The sequence below is a fragment of the Camelus bactrianus genome, chromosome 36 (genome assembly GCF_048773025.1).
Source record: "Camelus bactrianus isolate YW-2024 breed Bactrian camel chromosome 36, ASM4877302v1, whole genome shotgun sequence".
Taxonomy (NCBI): Eukaryota; Metazoa; Chordata; class Mammalia; order Artiodactyla; family Camelidae; genus Camelus; species Camelus bactrianus.
Window position 1 is genome coordinate 1181400 of NC_133574.1, and position 21984 is coordinate 1203383.

At 49.4% G+C, this 21984-nt stretch overlaps 1 protein-coding gene across 2 annotated transcripts in view; it reads left to right on the forward strand.

Annotated features, from left to right (window-relative positions):
• Window positions 1–21610, forward strand: part of LOC123615417 (brorin) — a 46947-nt gene extending 25337 nt beyond the window's left edge. For both annotated transcript variants that reach the window (XM_074358645.1, XM_074358646.1), the window contains one exon: window positions 21110–21610. In XM_074358645.1, the coding sequence (XP_074214746.1) occupies window positions 21110–21261 (152 nt within the window). In that variant the 3' untranslated portion in view covers window positions 21262–21610. The remainder of the gene's footprint in view (window positions 1–21109) is intronic.
• The last annotated feature ends 374 nt before the right edge of the window (window positions 21611–21984 follow it).

Consider the following 21984-nt stretch of genomic DNA (forward strand, 5'->3'; position numbering starts at 1 on the left):
AAAAAAAAAGAAACTTAGTAACTATTACCTACAGAGACAAACGCACCAGAGGAAATGACTTACTCGTGAACCATTTTCCTAAAAAAAAACCACATAAATAAATGTATTTTTTAGTGTAAAAGCTCTATCCATTTTCTTCTTGGCTTTTTCCGACCTGAACCAAAGTGCTAGCGTATTTCTTCTCCGTGTGTCTGCTGGGTCCCTGTGCTTTGGTTTTGTGGCAACAGGATTCAGGTGGCACTCTGTTAGTCCTGATGGAGCCCCGCGAGCATCAGGTTCCTGCTTCGGAGAAGCGCTCGGATCCCCCGCAACGCACCCCATCACGTCCTCAGCTAGCATCCACGCTGGGCTCGCGGTGGCCCCCGCCAGGCTGGGATGGCCCGTGTCCTCAGGAGAGAACTCAGGTAGCTCTCAGAGCTCCTCTCTGCCAAGCTGGACAAACAGAAGGGGTGGGTAGGTTTTGATCTCTTGAGTTCAGGAACTTAATTTTGTTCTCATCTCCTCCTGAGGGCTCTGCGTGAGCGGCTCCTCTTTGTAAATTTGGGGGTCGCTTAAAATGACACTTGTGTCCGCAAACACTGTGGCAAGAGTCTGAACTCTTCAGGTCAGTAGGGCAAGTTAGGTGCAGACTGACCCCCATGATCACGATGAAGCCCTTCTCGGAGTTCAGCACATTTGCTAAACTTCCAGGTGGAAAAAAAAAGTGTCTTTTCCAGTGGCTTTATCTGGATGTTTCCTACAGACCTGGACTTCAGACAGAGCTGGGACTCAGGTCGCAGACTGGCCTCTGCCAGGCGTGGCCACGTCCACCGTCCACCGTGACCTTGGACCTTCCCCAGGACCAGGCCTGGGGTCCCTTTGTAAAGACGTGCGCTCTCATGCCCTCACCTGGAGAACTTTCTCTGTCCTGTTTCCTAAAGCAGGTTAATTTAATTTTATTATTTTTTATTGCAGGGTGGTTGATTGGCAATGTTAGTTGCAGGCATGCAGCAAAGTGACTCAGTTACACACAGACATGCATGTATTTTTTTTTTCTGTTCAGATTCTTTTCTTCATAGGTTGTCCCAAGAACTTGAATGTAGCTCCCTGTGCTTTGCAGCAGGTCCTTAATGTTTACCTCCTTTATGCACAGTAGTGTGTGTCTGCTCGCCCCACACTGTCTTCTGATGGAAGGGTCGAGCAGACACTGCAATTAAAGATGCTCTTTTGTTGAACATTTGGTGCTTTTGTTTAATGTCTGGGGGTTTTCTTTAGATTTTTGTCGAGGAGTCTGGGTGCGTGCGTGCGTGTGCGTATATGTTACTTTTATAAAACACGCAGACCCTTATATATATTTCACTGTGGACCCAAAGATGACTCAGGATGCGGTGCCTGCCCTTAATGAGCTCACCATCTGGAGGGGACGCGGTTCTGGAAATAAGCTGTCTGCTGTTTGACTTGAATTACGATGAAGGTGGCGAGGGAGGGAGGGAGGCGGGAAGCCTGAGGACCAGCTCAGAAAACATCCCATGTACGCGGCCTGTTTGCTGCTGAATTATTTCATTAGGATGGAATCCCAGGAGTGAGGTAATTAGGTCAAAGGCTTGGAACGTTTTTTCTCTGATTCTGATATGGATCGCCCTGTGGTTTTCCAGAAGGTTACGCGCAGTTTGAAACCTCTGGCTTCAGGATAACCTTAACCTTTTCTTAATTTAATTTGTAGAAAATGACGCCCACTGTTTGAATATTCATGTAACCTTTAAAATAGTTGGATGACTTCTTTTTTCCTGCAATGCATTATACTTCTCTGCTTTCTTAATAACTTTAAAGAGAACTTAAGTGGTTTTTTTTTAATTGTAACACTCAGAAGGTGCTTTTTTTTTTTGGCTTTTATGTTTTTATTGAAGTAGAGTTGATTAAATGGTTCTTGATGGTTGAAAGTCATTGACATGAAAACCACGTGAATTACCAGACAGCCCCAAATAGAGTGAGGTCTTCAGATTAACAGTTGGACCGAGGAGCCTGGTTCCCCGGGTCCTTTCTGAAATGGACACAGTGACTCTAGCCACAGCTACGACGTCCTGTGACAATTAAGTAACGCAGCGGGTTCAGAGGAGTTTCATTAATTCGACTCGCAGACGTTGACTGATCCGTGTCCATCCATGGGAGATGAAATGGCAAAGAGGGAACAGGTCGTGCGAGGGGAAGGGGCGATTTCCCCAGAGGGCGAGGATGCTGAAGGGGAGTGGGGAGGGCTGCGGTCGGGGTGGGGGGTGAAGGCACCCCGTCTGCAGGCTGGGATGGCCCCACCAGCTGGGGCCTGGTGGCGGGGACAGAAGGATGGGCACAGACTGGCCACGAACCACCTTCACAACACGTTAGGGGTCAGATTTAATCCCGAGGCAACGAGGCGCCAGAGATGGAACATTAAGACGGAAGCGGTCGCCCTGATGGTGGGACTCAGAGTCCTCGGAAGAGCAGGCTTTAGGCTCTATTGGAAGATGCCCTTCGTTCAACATTCTGCACGGTGAAGTCAGACTGCACTCCTTGAAGAAGTGGTGTGGGACGCCGCGGCTCTGGAGCGAGGCAGGTGCAACCTCGCGGCTGAATCCCTGGCCCCTTGTGGCATCTGCTCATCTTCTGCAGAGTCTCCCCCTGCAAGTGGGCGATCTTCCCCCGGGGACGGAGTGGCTGGAGGTGGGGAGGGTGTAGCTCAGTGGTACGGCGTGTGCTTAGCATGCACGAGGTCCTGGGTTCCATCCCTAATACCTCCATTAAAAAAAATTAGAATAAATAAACCTAAGTACATCCTCCCCCAAAAAAAGCAAGCAAAAGGAAAAAAAAAAGTGCCACCCAGCACCACATTTTCTTTCAAAGGGCCCCTAAATTTGTCACCACGGTGGGTCCCCAGCCTCAGCCAGGAGGAGGGCCCAGAGCAGCAGAAGAGGTCAGGATTCCCGGAGTATTTCACAGGCAAGGCGCTCTGTGCTCTGGAAGGCTGATTACCCATCCACACTGCTTGGTTATCATTCGTCGGTTAAAACCTGCCTGGTCATTGACACAGCGGTCTCAGGAATGTCCAGCCCATGTCCCCAGCGGAAGGGAAGTCAGTTGTCCCCACATATGATAAAGCAAGCAGTTCATCCGAGGCAGATGGCATCTTTGCCAAATCCACAGCACAGTGGTGATCAGTGGCACCACTACCAGAGGTAGCTTGAACCACCTCAAAACCCTTAGGGGGGATGCAGACGGGGAGGAGCGCGCTGTCGGGGTGGACGGTGTGAAGGCGGGTGCTTCCCGTGGACAGTCTGTCCAGCCTGTCCCCAAGCCAGCGGGGGCGGCCACGGGACATGAAGTGCCCGCTTTGTGGATCAGACGACGCACTGTGCTCCTACGCCAACAGCAAAACCCCAGACCCTTTCCTTGTCCTTCAGGAAGATAAACTTCAGGTATGAAAAAGAGCCCGTGACCCCAGGAGGTGTCTGTAAAGCACAGGTTCTGAAAACTGCCTCTCATCTCTCCTAAACCAGATGGCGTCACGTAAGGGCAGTTACAGTCGGGGGATCTTGACAGCTGGGACCTGAATTTATCTTCAATCACCCGTTTGCCGAGGGTCTATGAGAAACCACGTCAGCCAGGAATGAGGAAAGCATTACTTAAACCGGGGGAAAAAGCATCTCCAATTAATTGGGCGCACTTCCCTCTTTTAGAAAAGAAGAATTGTGGGTCTCTGAAAAGAGGGTCCCTGGTTAACCTGCGTTGGGACCTGGTGCTCAGTGTAGTCGTTGGACCCACTCACCGAGGAGGTGAGGTCGCCGTGGGTACAAAGGTTCCCTTTAGACTCCGCCCCCTGAGAGCATCCGATGCAGGTGCGCCTGCATCCAGGTCAGCTCAGAAGGTGGATGGAGGCGGGGAGGGTGTAGCTCAGTGGTGGAGTGCCCGCCTAACGTGCACGAGGTCCTGGGTTCCATCCCCTGTACCTCCACTAAAAAAAAAAAAAAAAATTTTTTCATTAAAAAAAAAAAAGTGGGTGGACATTGAAAGATGGGGGTGCAATACAAGACGGACTTTTCTGATTTTAAAGCTATTTCTCGGAAGCCTTCAGAGTCTGGGCAGCTCGATTCAGAGAGAAACACTTTCCAAACTGGACCGGAGGACTGGAGGAGCCCGTCAGGGTGAAACGTCTGTTGGTCTTTGCCACTGACGCCGGCGAGTCTCGGGCATCCTTCCTCAGCCGTCCCCTTTGGCTGCACCGAGAGGACCGCCTCCCTTTCCTTGGTTAATTCAGACGTTCTCTCGTGCTTGCCCCCCTTAGGGGTGTCAGGAAGTCATTCTGTAAACGAACAAGACAAACACTTAAAACAAGAGCAACAGTTATGCTCTGAAGACCCGCCCCGCCACCCCTTCCCCTGTGGGGCTTGGAGAGATGCGTGAAGTGCGGGAAGCGGGGCCTGGGGGAGGCTGGGCTGCTGGCTCCGCTCCACCCGCTGCTACGGCCACATCTGGACATCACTTCGCTCATCTGGAAGAGGCAACAGATAAAATGGGAGAGAATGCACATGAGCTTGCCTTTAATAATTAAGCCATATATATTATTTAAAGGACGGGATATGCTTTGGCAAGTCGAATACACGTGATTAATATTGACAAAAAGTATCACACACGTGTCCCCCCCAAACCCTGAAAGTTGTTTATCTCGTACTATTTGGATTTTTAAAGGCCTCTGGCTGCCGCTTGGAGAGGCCCAGCGCGCACCCAGCCTCCCAGCCGGCCCGCAGGGCCCCGGCCCCCCTGCAGCCAGCCTTCGGGGCCGAACCCACCCGGAGACGGGGCCACATCCCGGGTCACTGCCTCCGCTGGCAAAGCATCAAAACCTTCCTGGAACAAACAAAACCCCACCTGCTTTGAAGGGTCAGTGCCGAGGCCTGCGTCCTGCTTTCTGCGTGCTTTGCACCGTCACAGAAAACGCGGCAGGTGTCCGGCCTCGGCCTCGGCCGCCGTGACCTGCTCTCTTCCTGGGCGGCAGTGGATGTCCCCAAGGCCAGGGCACACGACTTGCCCCTGTCGCCCCCTCCACCCCCTTTCTCCCCTCCTCGCCTGTGCCTGCGGGCGGCTGTTTACATTCAACTGTCAACTAACGTCCCTTTGCCTGTTTCCAAGGTCTGTCCCTTCTAAATAAGACCAAGCGTCCTGCCCTTACTTTGAGAGAAGGACGGTATCAAGCCCCCTGAGACCCAGGAAGGCAGTCCAGTCTTTCCAGCTGTTGCAGACACCTTCCTGGCCCCCCACCCCACCGCCCCCCCACGCTCTGACCTGCCGTGAGTGGCGGGAACATCTCCCGCCCGAGGGCTGCGGGCCCCAGGCTCCTGGAACCTTGCTCACCGAGACAGCCCGCTGTTCATTATGTAAAATACAGCATCAGAATAATAAAGAAACGGAGCCGGCTCCCTCCGGGGCCCAGGAGGAAAGAAAAGCCTCGAGGACGGGCTCATTCATGAAGATTTTATGAGCAGAGGACAGAAGAAAAGGATATTTGTTTGAAAGCTATTTTGGTCCGATCCAGCCTTTAGAGGAACTTTGTAGAGGATGTAAATTTGGTTTTTAAAGTAATAATAATAATAATGAAATCCAGTGCCTGCAAGATGGTCTTTCCCCTCCTGGTAACAGCCTTCGCTCGTAACATTTTGCCCACAAAATCCAATCAAACGGACCCAAATTTGTCTTGTGTTCTGGAGGCGCGTGCAGGGGATACAGAGGAACGCTTACCTGAATGTGTCCCATGATTTCATCTCAGGCTGCCTCTCCAGGGCCTCACAAAGTGGGGGAAAAAATCCAAAATTTCAAAATCCTTTTTGAAAAAATCAGCAGGAAGATGCACTCGTCATCCCGCAAAGACGCAGCAGCGCTCTGGCAGGACGGGAGATCCCGGGGAGGTGAGGGGCGTGGACGGAGGTGAGCTGTCCCGCGGCCTGAGCTGTGCGGCCCTCCATCTGAAGCGTGCTTTCCTGTTTAGCAAATAATCATTTCCTTTGCCATGAGCTCCAAAGGGGAAAAAAAAATTTCTTTTTAAAGGAATGAGATGAGGAAGGAGGTGAGCAATTAGCAAACCTTTAGTATCGATTTTCCGTGTCTCAAAGTTGTTGCAGGTGAACTTGTAATTGGCACAGACCTTGTCTAGTCGCGGACGGGGCTGCAGTGAACTCGGGGATCAGGTGCAAATAAATCGGAAAACGAACCTGCTTAAGAGCATCCATTGTTTCTAGGTCCCACGTTAGCAGTGACCAGCTGTCACCCCCCTCAACCGGACATTCTCACTGAGAGCCTCTTACCCTAGATCAACCAAACTCATTTTCTTTTCTTTACTTTTCTTTTTTTAAGATCTTATAACAAATTATTTTATTGTTTGGGCTCATTTGCAATTGCAGGGTTTCTGTATTTGCACAGAAAGAGAGACAACCACTTAATATGTTGGCTCCCATCGTGGACGAACAACAGTAAAAACTTAAATACTGTGAGTTTCATATCAGTGTTTTTTTTTTTTAACAATGTAACATTTTTTATTGATTTATAATCATTTTACAATGCATATCAGGTTTTTTTTTTTTTTGTATGCTTCAGATAGAGAATCAGTGTAGCTCAGTTTTTTTTTTTTTTTAAATAAATTCAATTCCCGGACTCGGAGCAAAGCTTTCGGAAATGAATGTCGTCAAAGGTAAAAACGTCTAGTGTGATTGCTCATTCTATTGGAGATGCAGGTTTTAAAAGTTCAGTGTCGAAAGTTAAATCATTTTTTGATTGCTGTGATGAACACATTGTTGGCAGAGCAGAGCGTCCTTATAGAAACATGACCTTCCTGTATCCCTTAGGGAACCAGCAGAGCAGCGATGCCATTGGGGTTGGCTGTGATGACATTATTATTCTCAATTTGTTCCCACATTGGTTGCCTGGACCCACGCGGGGGTCTTAGGCCGGGCTGAGACCCCTTGTCTCGATCAGAGACATTCCATTTCCGATAGGATTTGCACAGCCAAGAACGAAATCGACGCTGAGGCTGGAACAGCACTGGAATAGAGATGGGGAAACCTCATTTGCAAATCAACTTCCTAACCCTGTTCAGGTGGAGACACCAAAGATGCAGGAGGGCGGAGGCAAAGGAGGGGGAGCTGGTTAGAGAGAGAGGGACATTCATGTGTTTTTGTGCTGACCTGGAACTGATGCAAATCTCCTTTCCAGTCCTTGTACGGGGTTTTCCGGTGGTTGTCATGGCAACCGTCACCTGTCCTGGCGCCAGTGGGTGTGTCACTCAGCAGCTAACGCATCGCAGTGGGCGGACAGCGAGGCTCAAGGTCTCCTGGACATCATCCTGGGCCCGGCTGGTTCTGCCTGGTTCTTGGTTTTTTTTTTTTTTTTTTTTTTTCTCTCTGGCTCCTGAAATTCAGACAAGAGCCACTGGTTTCCGTTCGAGGGAGGAGCAGGGGTGTGATTCTGGGGCAACAGCCTTGGCGACAGTTTGTGTCCAGACAAATTGATACCCCAGAAGTAAGTCGAGAAGGTGTAGTTGTCCAAATTTTAAAATATTTTCAGAATTTTGAGATACACACACACATATATAGTCTGAAAACTGAAAAACCAAACCATTGTTTACCTTCAGACGCATCTAGAGTGTATTTCCTTTTGAGAGAGAGTTCAAGGCAGAAGCTCACACTACCTGTGTTCTACCTGTGAACGAAATTTCAAAACACTTCCGAACGTGCGCGCCGTTGACTGCCGAAGAATAACCCCTCACAATGTGTGGCTTGCATCTCCGAACTCTCAGTTCTTCGCTTTGTGTGCTATTAAAAATTGCCTTTACAGCTAATAACACGGCAACTATTGAAGTTACTCGAGAACCTTTACAAAAATGACCCAGTTCTTTTAAAAAAGAAAAAAAAAAAAGGTTAAACCCATCCCATAGAGATGTGCGGACTTTAAATTAAGAATTGCAGCCGCGTTGCTCAGGGAGCGAATTTAAATACCCAGAGCTCAGTGGACCATTGCAAACGTTTCTCACCCCGCCTTGTGTAATCAGACTTAATTAAATTTAGACATTCCTCGAATGATCGCTGAAAATTGTCTCCAACCTTTTGCGAAAACCGATCTTAAACGCAGGGGAAACCGGTACCGACAAATAAGCCCAGTTATGAAGTTGCCGGGCCAGGCAGGGGCACGGGCGTCCCCGGGACACGTGAAGGACTCTGGGGTCCCCTTTATTGGCGGAAAGTGAAGAATGGGCCTTCACTGGAAGATCCGCCTTGTAATCCCAAAGGCTGGATGGAGGAGTGACGTTCTGGACGCGGACCCAGAGCGCTTCATCGGAACGGGGTCGGGGGGCGTCTGTTTGGGGGAAATCACTGGCTTTGTGTGTCTTCTTTGATCAAAGCTGGAAAGCATCCATGAAAAAGCGAGCTTTATCCGCTGCATCCCACTTCATTTTACAAAGTACTTGACGAGGCTGATAGAAGACACCGGGACTATGAAGAGACGTCAACTTTAAAAAAGGGATGCGATTTGAAAGAAAGGAGAAAAAAAAAAAGTAAGTTTAATAGTGAAGTTAGGAGCCCCGATGCTTTCCAAAGGTCACAGACACGTACTGGAGATGGAAAACAAACTTCGCTTTACATTTTCAAGTGGCCAGGGGGGCAGAAATTTAAAAAATCTCATCTCTTACGTGCCCCCTGGTGCTAATAAAACAGATAAAACGTTTTGCTGAAGAGGACGGTGTTTCTTTCTTTTTTTGAGGCCCTGGAGGAATTGTCCCATTAGTTCTTATGATATAACATAATTTTTAAAAACATCTTTGACATCCTTACAGAAAATAGAACCATGAGGTTGGAAAGTTTGCTTTTAGCCTCCTATGTGTGCGATGGGGTGGCGCCAAGCGGAGCTCGGAGGAAGGGATGTGAAGACAAGCCGGAGCTCTGCAGCCTGGATGAGGGGGTCTGGAAGGGTCTGGGGAACCCGAGTGGGGGTTCACAGCAGCGCTGGGGCGAGGACCGCTGCCCACGTTGGGGAGCCTTGTGGTAGGAGCCGGGAGGCAGAGTCCGGGCTCTGCCTCTGGCCAGTGACACACAAAAGATGACTCGCTCTGCGACCCTTAGACATTTCCACCCAGGACTCCTGAGTGGTCGTATGTGCAGGACGTAGGCTGAGATCTACCTCTAACCTCTGCCTTAAACCTCGGCTGCATTTCCTAGGAGGACTGGCTGGACTTTCCAGGGGGTCTGGATGTCCTTGGCAGAGGCACGTGGAGTCTGGGGAAGGGGCTGCTCAGGGCTGGAATCCTTCCCAGGGATGGGGGACGAGGGGCCCCCACCAGTGGGGTGGGGGTGCCCCGGGGCATTCACCCTGACAGTTGCATGAGATTCTCTACTGGTCTTGGAGTGGCCCACAGGCCGAGTTCTGAAGGATGGATTAACCAGCGTGCTCGTAATATTAAGATGGTCATGATCATAACTGTCATGTATTTTTCAAGGCCCCCGAGTTTCTGGGAAATCCTCTGAGCTTTTAATCAATATTGTATCATTTAGATCTCATGAAATAAATATGATGTACATTTTACAAATCAAAAAGCAAGCCTCAGAGGCGGTGTGTAAGGTGCCCCCCATCATGCAACTATTAAGAGTTGCTAAGGACTGAATTTAACTCCCCCTTTGAAATGCAAATGTTGAAATGGTCCCCCGACATGACCAGACTTGGAGAGGCCATGGTGTCCACGTACGAGCAGTGTCCGGCACTCCGTCACACGGCCCTGATGCCGTTAGAACTGAGGAAGTGTCTGGAGTCCCACCGACATTCTTGTTTGTGCTGAAGTCTGTTTCAGTCTCGTGCCTGAAGCAGAGAGAAACCTGGGGGAGGTCTGGGGAGGGTGGACGCCTTCTATACGAACAGACATGCAAGCAGAAACTGCGTCTGGCTTCCCTTCCTGAGGCCGAAGGCCCCCGCATGGTGCCCGGGGCTGGGGGCCAGGACTACGTGTGTTGGACCAGTGCCCGTCGGAGCCACACGATCACAGGAAACGTCCTGAGATGAGAGAGCTGCACACAGAAAGAACGTCACTGGGGATGCAGCAGGGTGGGGGTTGGGGGACGTCCTCCGACGGGAACCCAATTTACCATGGAGGTCAGAAGCCCACGTTTCGAGAACCCACAGTTACTGCACTGGCATCAGAATCACGATTTTACAGTTCATCTTCCCAAATGGGTGAGTCTCACTGGGAAAGTGTAGTCAGTTGACAGTGTCACATTAATTTCTGGTAACCGTAGTTTGTCGGCTTTCGTTTTGTTAAAATGTTACGGTCTTTTCTTGGGAATCCTGACTTGGTGCGAAAGGATCTTGGAAGGTTGGTGTCCTGAAGTGTGGACTTCCTGTGGCTGAAGACGGATCTCTGTTTGGGGCAGTTCCTCTTGGCCCCAAAGGTTCTCTGTGGGAGGCAGGGTTCCCAGAGACGGGCCATTATGTGCCATTTTAGCGGATGGGCAACATCCCTTTAGTGGTTAACTTACAGCAGAAGCAGTAGAGACGGAGGTGAACGTAAAGGAAACAGACCCAACGTGGGGTCAGAGTTTCTCTCCCCCGTTACCCCCTGGCCTGAGCTTCTGATGTCCCCCGAGGGACATGCCTTCCTAATTTGGGGCCCTGCAGAATTCAGGCCAAGCGTTTCCTCCTAGAAAGCCTGAGAGTCTGAGACAGACAACTTTTTCCCTGTATCCTCATCACTCCACGTTGTTATTATCACTTGCCTTGCTTCTCCCGCTGGACTGTGAGCACCAGACGGACATCTGTCTCGGTCTCCACGGTAACCAAAGAGTTGCTGACACATAGATTCACCCCCGCACGTCCCTGCAACTGCCTATGTCTCGAATTAGTCCGTAATTTCACGACACAGGAAGGCGTCCATCTCCCCTTTTCTGTGTACTGATCGGTATGTAAATTTCCCGAGCATCACTTGACAGGCACAAACCCCGGCGTCTCGATCCCTCTGCCACCTCGGCGCTTTTTGCCATGATGAGGTAAAATATTATGATCCAAGTATCTGGTTGTTTCTCGCTGAAGGAATAATTAGCGGGCTGGCAGATTTTTTTGGTGAATTATTCAGCGTGAGGCTGTGGATTTGCTCCCCGCAGAATTTCACTCTGGCTGGCAGGGAGCAGAAGGGCCGCGCTGCAGAGCTTGGATGGATGTCTTTGAAAATGTCGTCTCCGGCTTTGCAAAGTGTTTTAAGAGGACACCAAGCCAGAGAGGATGGATGGGTTTTATAAGGGTCACTGGCAGGGTGTCAGGCCTTCCCGTGGGAGGCAATATGAAGAAACACAGAAGGTGGAGGATTTTTATAGCATGGTGACCGATGAGGCTGTGACCCGACCTCTGGTGACACCCGTGTCGGGACCTTGACAGGCGACGCACTGTCTGTAAGCCTCGGCTTTTCCCATTTCACCTGGCGGCACGATGTCACCGTGTTGCAGGGCTGTCACGTGGGGCACGTGGGAGTGCACGCGTGGCCCTGAGCACAGGCCTGGGCTGCGGTCCTTGAACACCGGTCCTGTGCTGTCACCGTGACCCTCTTGGGGACACACGTTTCATAGCGTCGAGGAATTATGTGGCCAACAGAGCAGGAGACCACTGCCACTAAAAACAGACTTGGTTTTGCTTGCGTCTCCCGGGAGGAAGGGGCCGTGGGCAGAGGGTCAGCCAGCAGGCTCAGGGAGAGGACACTGTGCACAAATGAGCCTTTACCATGGTTTCTGCTTCCATGGGGAGGATCAGGTAAGGCAGGGTGCGCAGGCTGAGGACTAGTACTTTGAGTAACTTCAGGGCTCGGGGCCCCAGGGTGCCCCTCGCTATCCGGTCCCTGGCACCGGGGGGGGGGGCCGGGGTCACAGCAAAGGGGTGGTGGCCCCGAGTGTGAGCCCCTTGGGGAAGAGGCTGGAGGTTAGATCACATGTGGAAGGCGCCCTGGGGGTGCGGGGGGCTGGCTTCCTGTCTCTAGGAGTTAGCCGAGCTGGGAGGGGCAGCCCCCAGGGGCAGGGGGCCCCGGACGTCACAGCCTGAGAGCTCAAGAGGTCAAACACTGGCCGATGGAACAGGGCTGCCCCGTGGGCCTCTTCCCTACGACCCACGCATGGGCTGGACCAGGCTCCGTGAAACACCATGGGCATCCTTTTTCTTTTCTTGTTTTTTTTAACTGAAGGATAGTTGACTTACAATGTTGTGCTAGTTTCAGCTGTACAGCAAAGTGATTCAGTTATACATGTGTATTTGCTTTTTTAGATTCTTTTTCATTATCGGCCATTACAAGATACTGAATATATTTCCCTGTGCTCTACACTAGGACCTGGTTGTGTATCTGTTTTACATACAGTTGTGTGTATCTGCAAATCCCAAACTCCTAATTTATCCCTCTCCCTCCTCTTCCCCCTGGTAACCATAAGTTTCTTTTCCATGCCTGTGAGTCTGTTTCTGTTTTCCAAATAAGTTCATTTGAATCCTTTTTTTTTTTTTAGATTCCACATATGAGCAATCTCATATGGTATTTTTTTTCTCTTTCTGGCTTACTTCACTTAGAATGACAATCTCCAGGGATATTCATGTTGCTGCAAATGGCGTTATGTTGTTGTTTTTCATGGCTGAGTAGTATTCCATTGTATAAATACACCACAGCTTCTTTATTCACTCATCTATCGATGGACATTTAGGCTGTTTCCATGTCTTGGCTGTTGTAAATAGTGCTGCTGTGAACATTGGGGTGCAGGTGTCATCCTTAAGTAGGGTTCCTTCTGGATATACGCCCAGGAGCAGGATTACTGGGTCATATGGTAAGTCTATTTCTAGTCTTTTGAGGAATTTCCATACTGTTTTCCACAGTGGCTGCACCAAACTGCACTCCCACCAGCAGTGTAGGAGGGTTCCCTTTTCTCTGCAGCCTCTCCAGCATTTGTCATTTGTGCACTTTTGAAGGATGGCCATTCTGGCTGGTGTGAGGTGATACCTCACTGTGCCTTTGATTTGCATTTCTCTGATCATTAGCGATGTTGAGTGTCTTTTCATGGGCCTGTCGGCCATCTGGACGTCTTCACTGGAAAAATGAAGGGTCTTTTCATTTCAGCACCTTCCTGTGAAGAGACTTGGACTTTCTTGGGTCCACGTCACTTAATGAGTCCACAGGGAAATGACATTGACCAAAACGGCACCAAAAGACATATTTAAAGACTGTTTACCCCCGAAGATCCCCGGGAAGGATGAGTTATGAGAAAACGGGAGAGGCTGTGTTTTCATTCACGGATTTTGTGTCAGTATTTGCTGCTCAGCACAGACAGGAGGGGACGGAGGGGACAGGAGGGGACAGTAGTGACAGAGATGCCTGGACTAGGAGGGGCGGGGCTGCACAGCTGACATAAACAACTCGTTTGCTACAAATGAATAAATGGATGGACGGATGACCCCAGAGACAAGGAAAGCCCGAGGAACTCACTCTTCCGAGCCCTGGCTCCCCACAGCTCGGGGCCGGAGACCCAGGGGCCGGTCCTCAGGTACACCTGTCAATCAGCTGTGAACCTCAGGCGGTGACGATGTCCCCAAGACCCATGTGCAGAGTCAGGAGGCCAGCAGACCTGCCCACGTGGATTCCGGGGCCCACTGCTTACAGCAGCACGGATTTTATGGTGGGAAAAGGACATTGACGGTGAGACAGACTCAGTTAATAACCCATTTTCCTGACAACACCTGTATTCTTGTGTTTTGAGGTGACATTAGTGGTTTGTCTAGAGCTTAGAGAACAGGTTTAATCAGGTGAGGACAAGCTCTCTGTTTTATTTTTTATTTTACTGAAAGGAAGTTGACTTACAGTGTTTCGTTAGTTTCCGGTGCACAGCACAGCGATCCAGCCACACATACATTCCTTTCCGTATTCTTTCCCATTATGATTTATTACAAGACATTGAATATAATCCCCTGCACGGCACTCTTCTTGTTTCAAAGCAGGCGCCAGGTGTGGCCCTCTTTTTCCAAATTTACTTCTGTGCACATTTCGAAATAGCCATCGCTGGTTTATTTCCTTGGTCACAGAGCAGCGGAGGACGGCACTTACTTAGTGCTTGGGCGATGAGGCGCGCCCGGTTCAGGGCCGCTGTGTCTCCCTGGGGAGTGCGTGCCTGTCTCGTAAGGGCGGCAGAATCGTCCAGAAGCAGAGAGAGGACGACAAGGGTCCCACGGACGCACCACTCAGCACCGACGGCAGACTCTCCTGAGTGTTCACGTGCATTCAGCCGGTTCGTGGAGGGAGGTAGTGAAAGATGGTTATAAGGAGAGATGTTTTCTTGTCTCAAATTTATGTCGGGTTTTCTAGAATATAATTTCCAGATAAACTACAACTTAGGAAAATACCAGCCGTTTCTCTTTCTGAATTATGAGTTTTTCAAAACCCTGCAAGTGAGGGATCATTTACTCTTTCGTTCACTTTTTTCTTCCCCATAAATATTCACAGACCGCTATGTGCTTAAATCCTGCAGCAATTCGTTGGCATAATTATGAGTAACGTGTGTCATGACAACGTTTAGGGGAAGAGACAGACATTGGCCGTGAGTCCATGTGATGACTGCTGTAAATGAAACATTCACGAAATACACAGTAAGGGGAGGGCTCTCTCCACCCAGGGGCCCAGGGAGGGATGGGAGGGGGTCTGAAGGGTGTGTTCACCAGTCCAGGTGGAGAAGGGGATGGGGGAGTATTCCAGAGAGAGGAAAGATTTTAAAAATGAAGGCCTACGCTAGGTAAGAAAAATTACAGATAGGACAAAACCATGACTCACGTGCTATAAAGTTAGGTACTAGATACGGGGACCCCAGTGTTCATGGCAGCACTGTTTACAGTAACCAAGACATGGAAGCAACCTAAATGTCCATCGACAGATGACTGGATAAAGAAGCTGTGGTAGATTTACACAATGGAATACTACTCAGCCATGAAAAGGGATGAAATAATGCCTTTTGCAGCAACATGGATTGACCTGGAAATGGTTATGCTAAGTGAAGTAAGTCAGAAAGGGAAAGAAAAATACCATACGACATCACTTATATGTGGAATCTAAAAAAAAAAGGACACAAATGAACTTATTTACAAAACAGAAACAGGCTCGCAGACATAGAAAACAAACTATGGTTACCAAAGGGGAAAAGGGGTGGGGAGGGATAAATTAGGAGTTTGTGATTAACATATACACACTACTACATATAAAACAGATAAACAACAAGGCCCTACTGTACAGTACAGGGAATTATACTCAATATCTTGAGAATATGAAAAGGAATACATGTATGTATGCGTAGGACTGAAACACAGTGCTGTGCACCAGAAATTGACACAACATTGTAAACTGACTATACTTCAATTTTAAAAAATTAGATGCTACAATCCTTGTGTCATGGTTACTCCTAAGTTTTCAAAATAACTTAGTTTTTTTTTCTTCTGGATCCTTTTGCAAAATTTTAAATCCCAATTTTGCTATCTTTTGGTCCAAGAAATTATAATAAAAGAAAGTCTTGAAAAACGATCCGTTCCTCCCACAAGGGTTGAAATGGGAAAGCGGCCAAGAGAAAGTGATGGGGAGGAGGAAGGTGGGCTGGACGTCTCTTGACTTGCCTGGGAAACCGAGACCCACGGCCCCGCGTGGCCCAGTTCTTCTCCTAGACGCGCCCCCAAGATGTGCAGCGCGCTGTCCACAGAGAGACGTTTACAGAAATGAGAGTGTCTGCCTTAGTCAGGACAGTCCCAAACTGGAAACAGCCTCAGTGCCCGTCACGGGGAGACTGGATTAACCAGCGATGGCAAGTTCCTGGAGCAGAGAACCTCTCAGGTGTCAACAGGAATGAACTGATTCTGATATGCAAGGCACGGCCGAACCTCAGAAACATGCCGCTGAATGAAGAGTTACGTAATCTACTATTCTGTTTATTTGAAGTTCAAGGACAGGAAAAACAATCACTGGTAGGAGAAGAGAGGATAGTGACTTAAGTAGTGAGGGGCCTGAAGAAGCTTCCTGGGGTGGTGGCTTCACAAGTATGTACGTGTGCAAATAGTCATCAAGCCGTAAGATTTGTATCTTCTGCTGTATAGAAAAGTGAAGAGTTAGGAAGATGATAAATGACGGTGGTGACAGTCACCTGGGTAATAAAGGATGGGGCACGTCACAAGGGTTGAGGTTTTCACACATGCACAGGTGAGCTGGGGCCGCAGACCCCATGTGCGTCCAGAACGCCGACCGACATGGGCTCCTGGTTTCAATAAGAGGTAGGCAACCCTGACGGGACTGTGAGCAGATGACAGAGAACTTCCCTGTCAATCGAGACACCTGATAGATCAGGAAATTAGCCCCACTGTCTCTTTTCATTCTGATCTTCCTGGGGTTTCCTTAATTCAAGAAACTATCAAAGCACGGATTAATTAACGTAAACCCAGGCAAGAGGCCGTGAAACTGCTCCAGGGAACACGCTGGGCTCTCTTAGAAGAAAACGCCTTCGGAATATGAGTTTTCATCAAAAATGATCAAACATACCGAAAAATGCAAAGCCATGAACTGGACCCCATAGAACCAACAAGTTGGAAATTTGTCCCCGTGTGCACTGTGACAGTGACGTCACAGGGTAATTCTGGAACACCCCCCCCCCCCGACAGTGCAGATTAAGTGCTCAAAATGCTCAGAGCGTGGGACCCTGGGATTCTGCTCCTGGAAGGTTATTTGCAGGAAATAACCCACTGCGAGGGCTGTGACTTACATGGGAGGCTGTCGCAGGCTTGTAAACATTTGATTTTGATAAGGACCCTAAGAGACAGAGGCGGAGTGAGTTGAGTCCATATGGAAGGAGACTAAAATGTATCGTCCAAGAACACTGGAAAATGCAGGGGAGTGTCCCACATGGGGGAGCAGTTCTGGTTGGTTCTGTGGGAAACACATATGCCTCTCAGGGAGGAGGCCAGGTTTTGATTTTCCTGCTGGCCGCTTTGTGGTTGCCAGGTCTTGCCAAGTCCCTGAGTCTCCGTGAGCCTCAGTTTCCAGATCTGTAAACTGGGGACACAGCGCCTGCCTCATGGACTCCTAGAAATGACTAAATGTACAGACAAGCTCTTTTAAGACCACCAGCTCATACCTCAGTAGAAGGCCATTCTCCAGGTGTGTTCAGGGATGTGCTTTTTGCATAATTCAGATTTAATTTAGTGCTTCAGTTAAATTCCTATTTGGGGAAAGTTGTATGAGGCAGCTCCGGGGCGGGGTCGGGGGGAGAATTTCCTTTTCAGAAGCCTTGACACTCCATCCTATTTCCAGACCCTCCTTCCTCCTCCCTGTCTCCTGACAGTGTGTATCTGTCTTCAGTCATTAGCTGTCAACACGGCTTTATTTGCTGTGCATAAATATGGCTTAATTAGCGTGACGACGATTCCTTAATTACAGTTCTAGAACTCCTCTCTGTGCGCAGCCTTCCTGTCTAAGGGACGGGACGCCACCTGCCAAGTCAGCTTAAAACCCGACGTCTGAATGCATCAGCACGGTGCTGGGGACGTGGTCCTCCGACGGCGGGTTTGCCCAATCCTTCTGACAGCTTTGGGGGGTTCGCACGCACCTTTGTCAACACTTGTTAACTTTTTCTTTTTTTTTTTCGGGAATAGCTTAATCCCGCCTGACATCGCCTTGTGGGTCTTACGTGCATTTATTTCTCTGGTGATGAGCGATGCTGAGCGTCTTGTTGGGTCCTTCTTGGCCACTTGTAGCCCTTTTTTAGAAAAATGTCTACCCAGGTTCTCTGCCATTTTTTTTCCCCACTGGGTTATCTCTTTCTTTGTTTTTGCCACTGAGCTGTATACGTTTCTTGTGCGTTTTGGATATTAACACGGTTTGCCGTGTTCTCGCCCCTTCTGTGTGTTGCCTTTTCATTTTGCTGGTTGCACCCTTTATATAGTCTCATTTGTTTCTTCTTTTTTTTTTTTTTTTCTGTGCTTTCCAAGAAATCATTGTCAAGACCACCGTCAAGGAGCTTTCCTCCCCCCACCCCAAGTTTTCTTCTAAGAGTTTCATGGTTTCAGGTCTTCCGTTTTAAGTCTTTACTCCACTTTGTGTTGGTTTCTGCGTATGGCCCATTTGCGTGCATAACACCAGTTTTCCCAACACCATTTTTTTTCCTCACTGTGTTCTCGTGCCTCTGTGGGAGATCCGTTGATCTACACGTGTGTTTTATTTCCACAGCCCTTCAGTTCATTCTGCTGGTCTCTGTGTCATTGTTACGTTTTGATGACTATTAACTTTGTAATATAATCTGTTTCTTGGTAAATTTATTTTTTTTAATTTTAAAATCTTTTAATTTAAAAAAAAATTTTAGTTTTTAAAATTTGGGGGGTAGGTTAGGTTTATGTATTTATTTCTTCATGGAGGGACTGGGGATGGAACCCAGGACCTCACGCCTGCTAAGCACGTGCTCTACCACTGAGCTGCGCCCTCCTCCTGCAATACACTGACGGAAGAAAATCAAGGAAAAGAAATAAATGGGGGTGCAAATACCACATTCATGGGTTGGATGAATTAATACAGCAAATATATCAGTTTTTCTATGTTGATATACAGGTTTAATGAAATTCTTATCAAAATACCAGCAGTATTTCTGGAGATACTGGAATGTACCTGGAAAGGCAAAGCGACTGCAATGCTAAAGTAATTTTTGAAAAGAATAAAGACCATTCTACCCCCAATCGAGATTATAGTATTGACAAGAGTATAGTATTCACAGAGAAACAGAGCAGAACCCAGAAATAGAGCCATGACTTATTTTTGACAAAGGTGACAAAGCCACCCCATGATAGGATGGTCTTTTCAACAAATGCCTCCGGAAGAATTGGACAGCCAAGGGCAAAAAAAAAAAAAAAAAAAAAAAAAGAAAGGAAAAAAATCTTTTTTTCCTGACCTAAACTTCACGCTTTATGCAAGACGTATCTCAAAATGGGTCACAGATTTAAATGTAAACCGTAAAACTATTAAATGTTTAGAAAATAACGTAAGAGAAAATCTTCAGGTCATGGGGCTTACAGAAGAGTTCTCAGGACACCGAAAGCATGGGAGAAAATTGACACCGTTGACCTCGTTAAAATTAAAACCTTTTGATCTGTGACAGATCCTGTTAAGATGGTGAAAAGGCAGACTGCAAACTAGTGACACGTATTTGCAAACCACACACCCGAGAAAGGACTGGTATTGAGAAGCCTATAAAAAGCGCCTGCAGAATTCAACAGTAAAAACCAAACAATTGCATTCAGAAATACAGGAAGCGTCATTCCACCAACGCGGGCGCGTCAGTGTCACCAGCCACGAGGGGAACACGCGTTAAAACCACACTGCGATCTCGTCGCACACCTGTCAGAGCGGCTAAGATGGAAAACCTCAGAACACCAGATGCTGGCGAGGATGCGGATAAACCGGACTGCGGGTCAGGGTGTAACGCTTACCGTGACTTTGGAAAACAGCCTGGCGGTTTCTTACAAGACCGCCAGAATTACACTCCTCGGTCTTCATCTCAGAGGAATGAAGGCTACGTTCACAGGAAACATGCATGTGAGTGTTTCTAGCAGCCTTATTCTCGACGGCCAAGAAACTGCGGGAAATGCAAAGTATCCATCAGCAGGTGAACGTTTAAAGTGAAGCCCGTCCAGTCCACGGGAACAGACGCCGTCTCTGTAAAGAGACACGAGCTGATGCTTGGCTGGGTCTCCAGTGCGTTGTGCTGGGTTTAAAAAGCCCACCTCGAAAGCTGACTTACTGTGTGACGCCACTTACGTGACATTGTTGAACGACAAAACTACAGATGGGAAAAGCACGGTGATTCCAGGGTGCGGGTGCCGCGGTGGGGCGGGCATGAGACGTGGCTGCAGAAGGGTGGTCTCCGTGGTGGTGGACGGTCTGTATCTTGGTCCCAGTGGCGTTGACACAAAACCACGCAGACGGAAAAATGACGCGATTGTGTGCACACCAATTACACTGGTCAGTTCCGGGCCTGGATGCGGGCTAGAAGTACATCCCTCGGGGAAAGCTTTGTGAAGGGCACATGGGTTCTCCCTGCACTCCCTTTGCAATTGCTGGTTTGACTGATGTTTTAAGATTTTCTGGGTGAACATTTTTCATCTCTATCATGGCTGGGGTGGTCTGATCAGACGTGTTTTGGGGGTGAGCACATTATCAGAGGCACTGGCGCCGAGGAAGGGGGAGGGAGGAGGTGAGCACTCGGCTCAAGTTCAAAGCTGGGGGCGCTGCTTTAGGCTGCGGTCATTACCGAGGTCTCCATTTTCGGGGAGGGCGTGGCTCGGGGGCAGCCGTTCACCTCCACGTCAGGTGCACGAAACAGAACGTGAAAACCATGTCTCAACGCACACTGGAAATCTTCCTGACACCCGTCCCTTTGGGTCCTTGACTGTACGTAAAATGCAGATGTGGCACCTCTGTGGGTTGATGAGCTCACGGGTGACCTTGACTGAGAACTGCGGGGGCCCCTCAGTTCTCGCAGGGGACTTGCCAAAGACACAGCCCCGGGGCGGGCTGAGACGCCGCTTCTGGAAATGTGGCCCCAGATGGGCGGCGTCAGTGCCACCTGCGAGCCTGTTAGCAAAGCCGATTCCCTGCCCCCATCCCGTCCCCCCAAGCCTGTGAGTCCCAAGTGCTGGCGTGGGACCTGCAACCAGGCTTTCCTGGGCGGTCCCGGTGATCATTCTGTGTGCTGACCTTGGAAACGTGCTCTAAGGGGTGTGGGTTGCACTGGACTCATAGCGGTTCAAGCAATTTGCTTGTTTAAAAGCCCCTCCTCTGAAACTGCCATGAAGAAGACTGGCTCTTTGAAAGTCACATCTAAGTTTTTCTCTGATTGCTTGGAACTAACTGAATCAGATGACTGTCCCCAAACTGAATAGTCTGTTAGTGAAAATCCAGAGTGTTGTCATTTATAAAAATTGTGTGTCGCTTGTAACCTCTTCACTGTCCTTCGTACAAGAGAGTGAACGCGACATAACGTAGAGCTGATGACGTCGCGTGTTCACGCCCGCCCTGACCACGTGTCCCTCTTCTCCCCAGGTCCCAACTGCTTCGCAGAGACGGCCGTCATCCCAGCCGGCAGGGAGGTGAAGACGGACGAGTGCACCGTCTGCCACTGCACCTACGAGGAGGGGACGTGGAGGATCGAGCGGCAGGCCATGTGCACCAGGCACGAATGCAGGCAGATGTAGACCCGGGGCCGCGCGGGCGTCTCCCGGGGGACCGTGCTGGTGTCTGCATCCCGGGCGGCTCTGGGAAGCACCGGCCGGGGAGGGGGAGACCCTGGCCGAGGCGTGATGGACACCGGCCGGCACTTGTGCTCTTCTCGGTAACAGTGACTGCAAGAGAAGGACATGGATCTATTTCAAGACATCCACAAGAACTCGGGGCCATCGGAGCCCTCTCTCAATAAAATGTGCTATTTTCACAGCGAGGACACCGCAGTCCACTATTCTATATGAAGTGTATTTCTATAACCCTCGATGAGAGAGCTTATATAAATGTTTTCTATAGATACAGATTAAAAAGCCTGGGCTGCCCTCCCGGTGTCCCCGCGTGTCTCTTCCAGCTCCGATCCCCGAGTCCGGCCCGTGCGGTGATCTGCGGTTGCTGGGTCTCCTCCGGGTCTCGGGAGGGCGTGCCCAGTGACAGATCGTCAGATAACGGAACCGATTTTTGCTGAAAGCCGGTCCAGGTTCTGCTCCATCACAGAGAGACCAGTGGTGTCTTTTCCTTCGAAGACCGAGGCAAACTCACACCGATACAATACGTCCTTCTTATAACCTGTGCCGTTATCAGCTCCATCCTCGGTCATTTGGGAGACGCAGGTGCAGAGGTAACGGACACACACAGGCTTCCTGCTCGTTCAGAGCTCCCACACCGCGGGCCGTGGATGGAGGCGTCTGTGTGTTTCC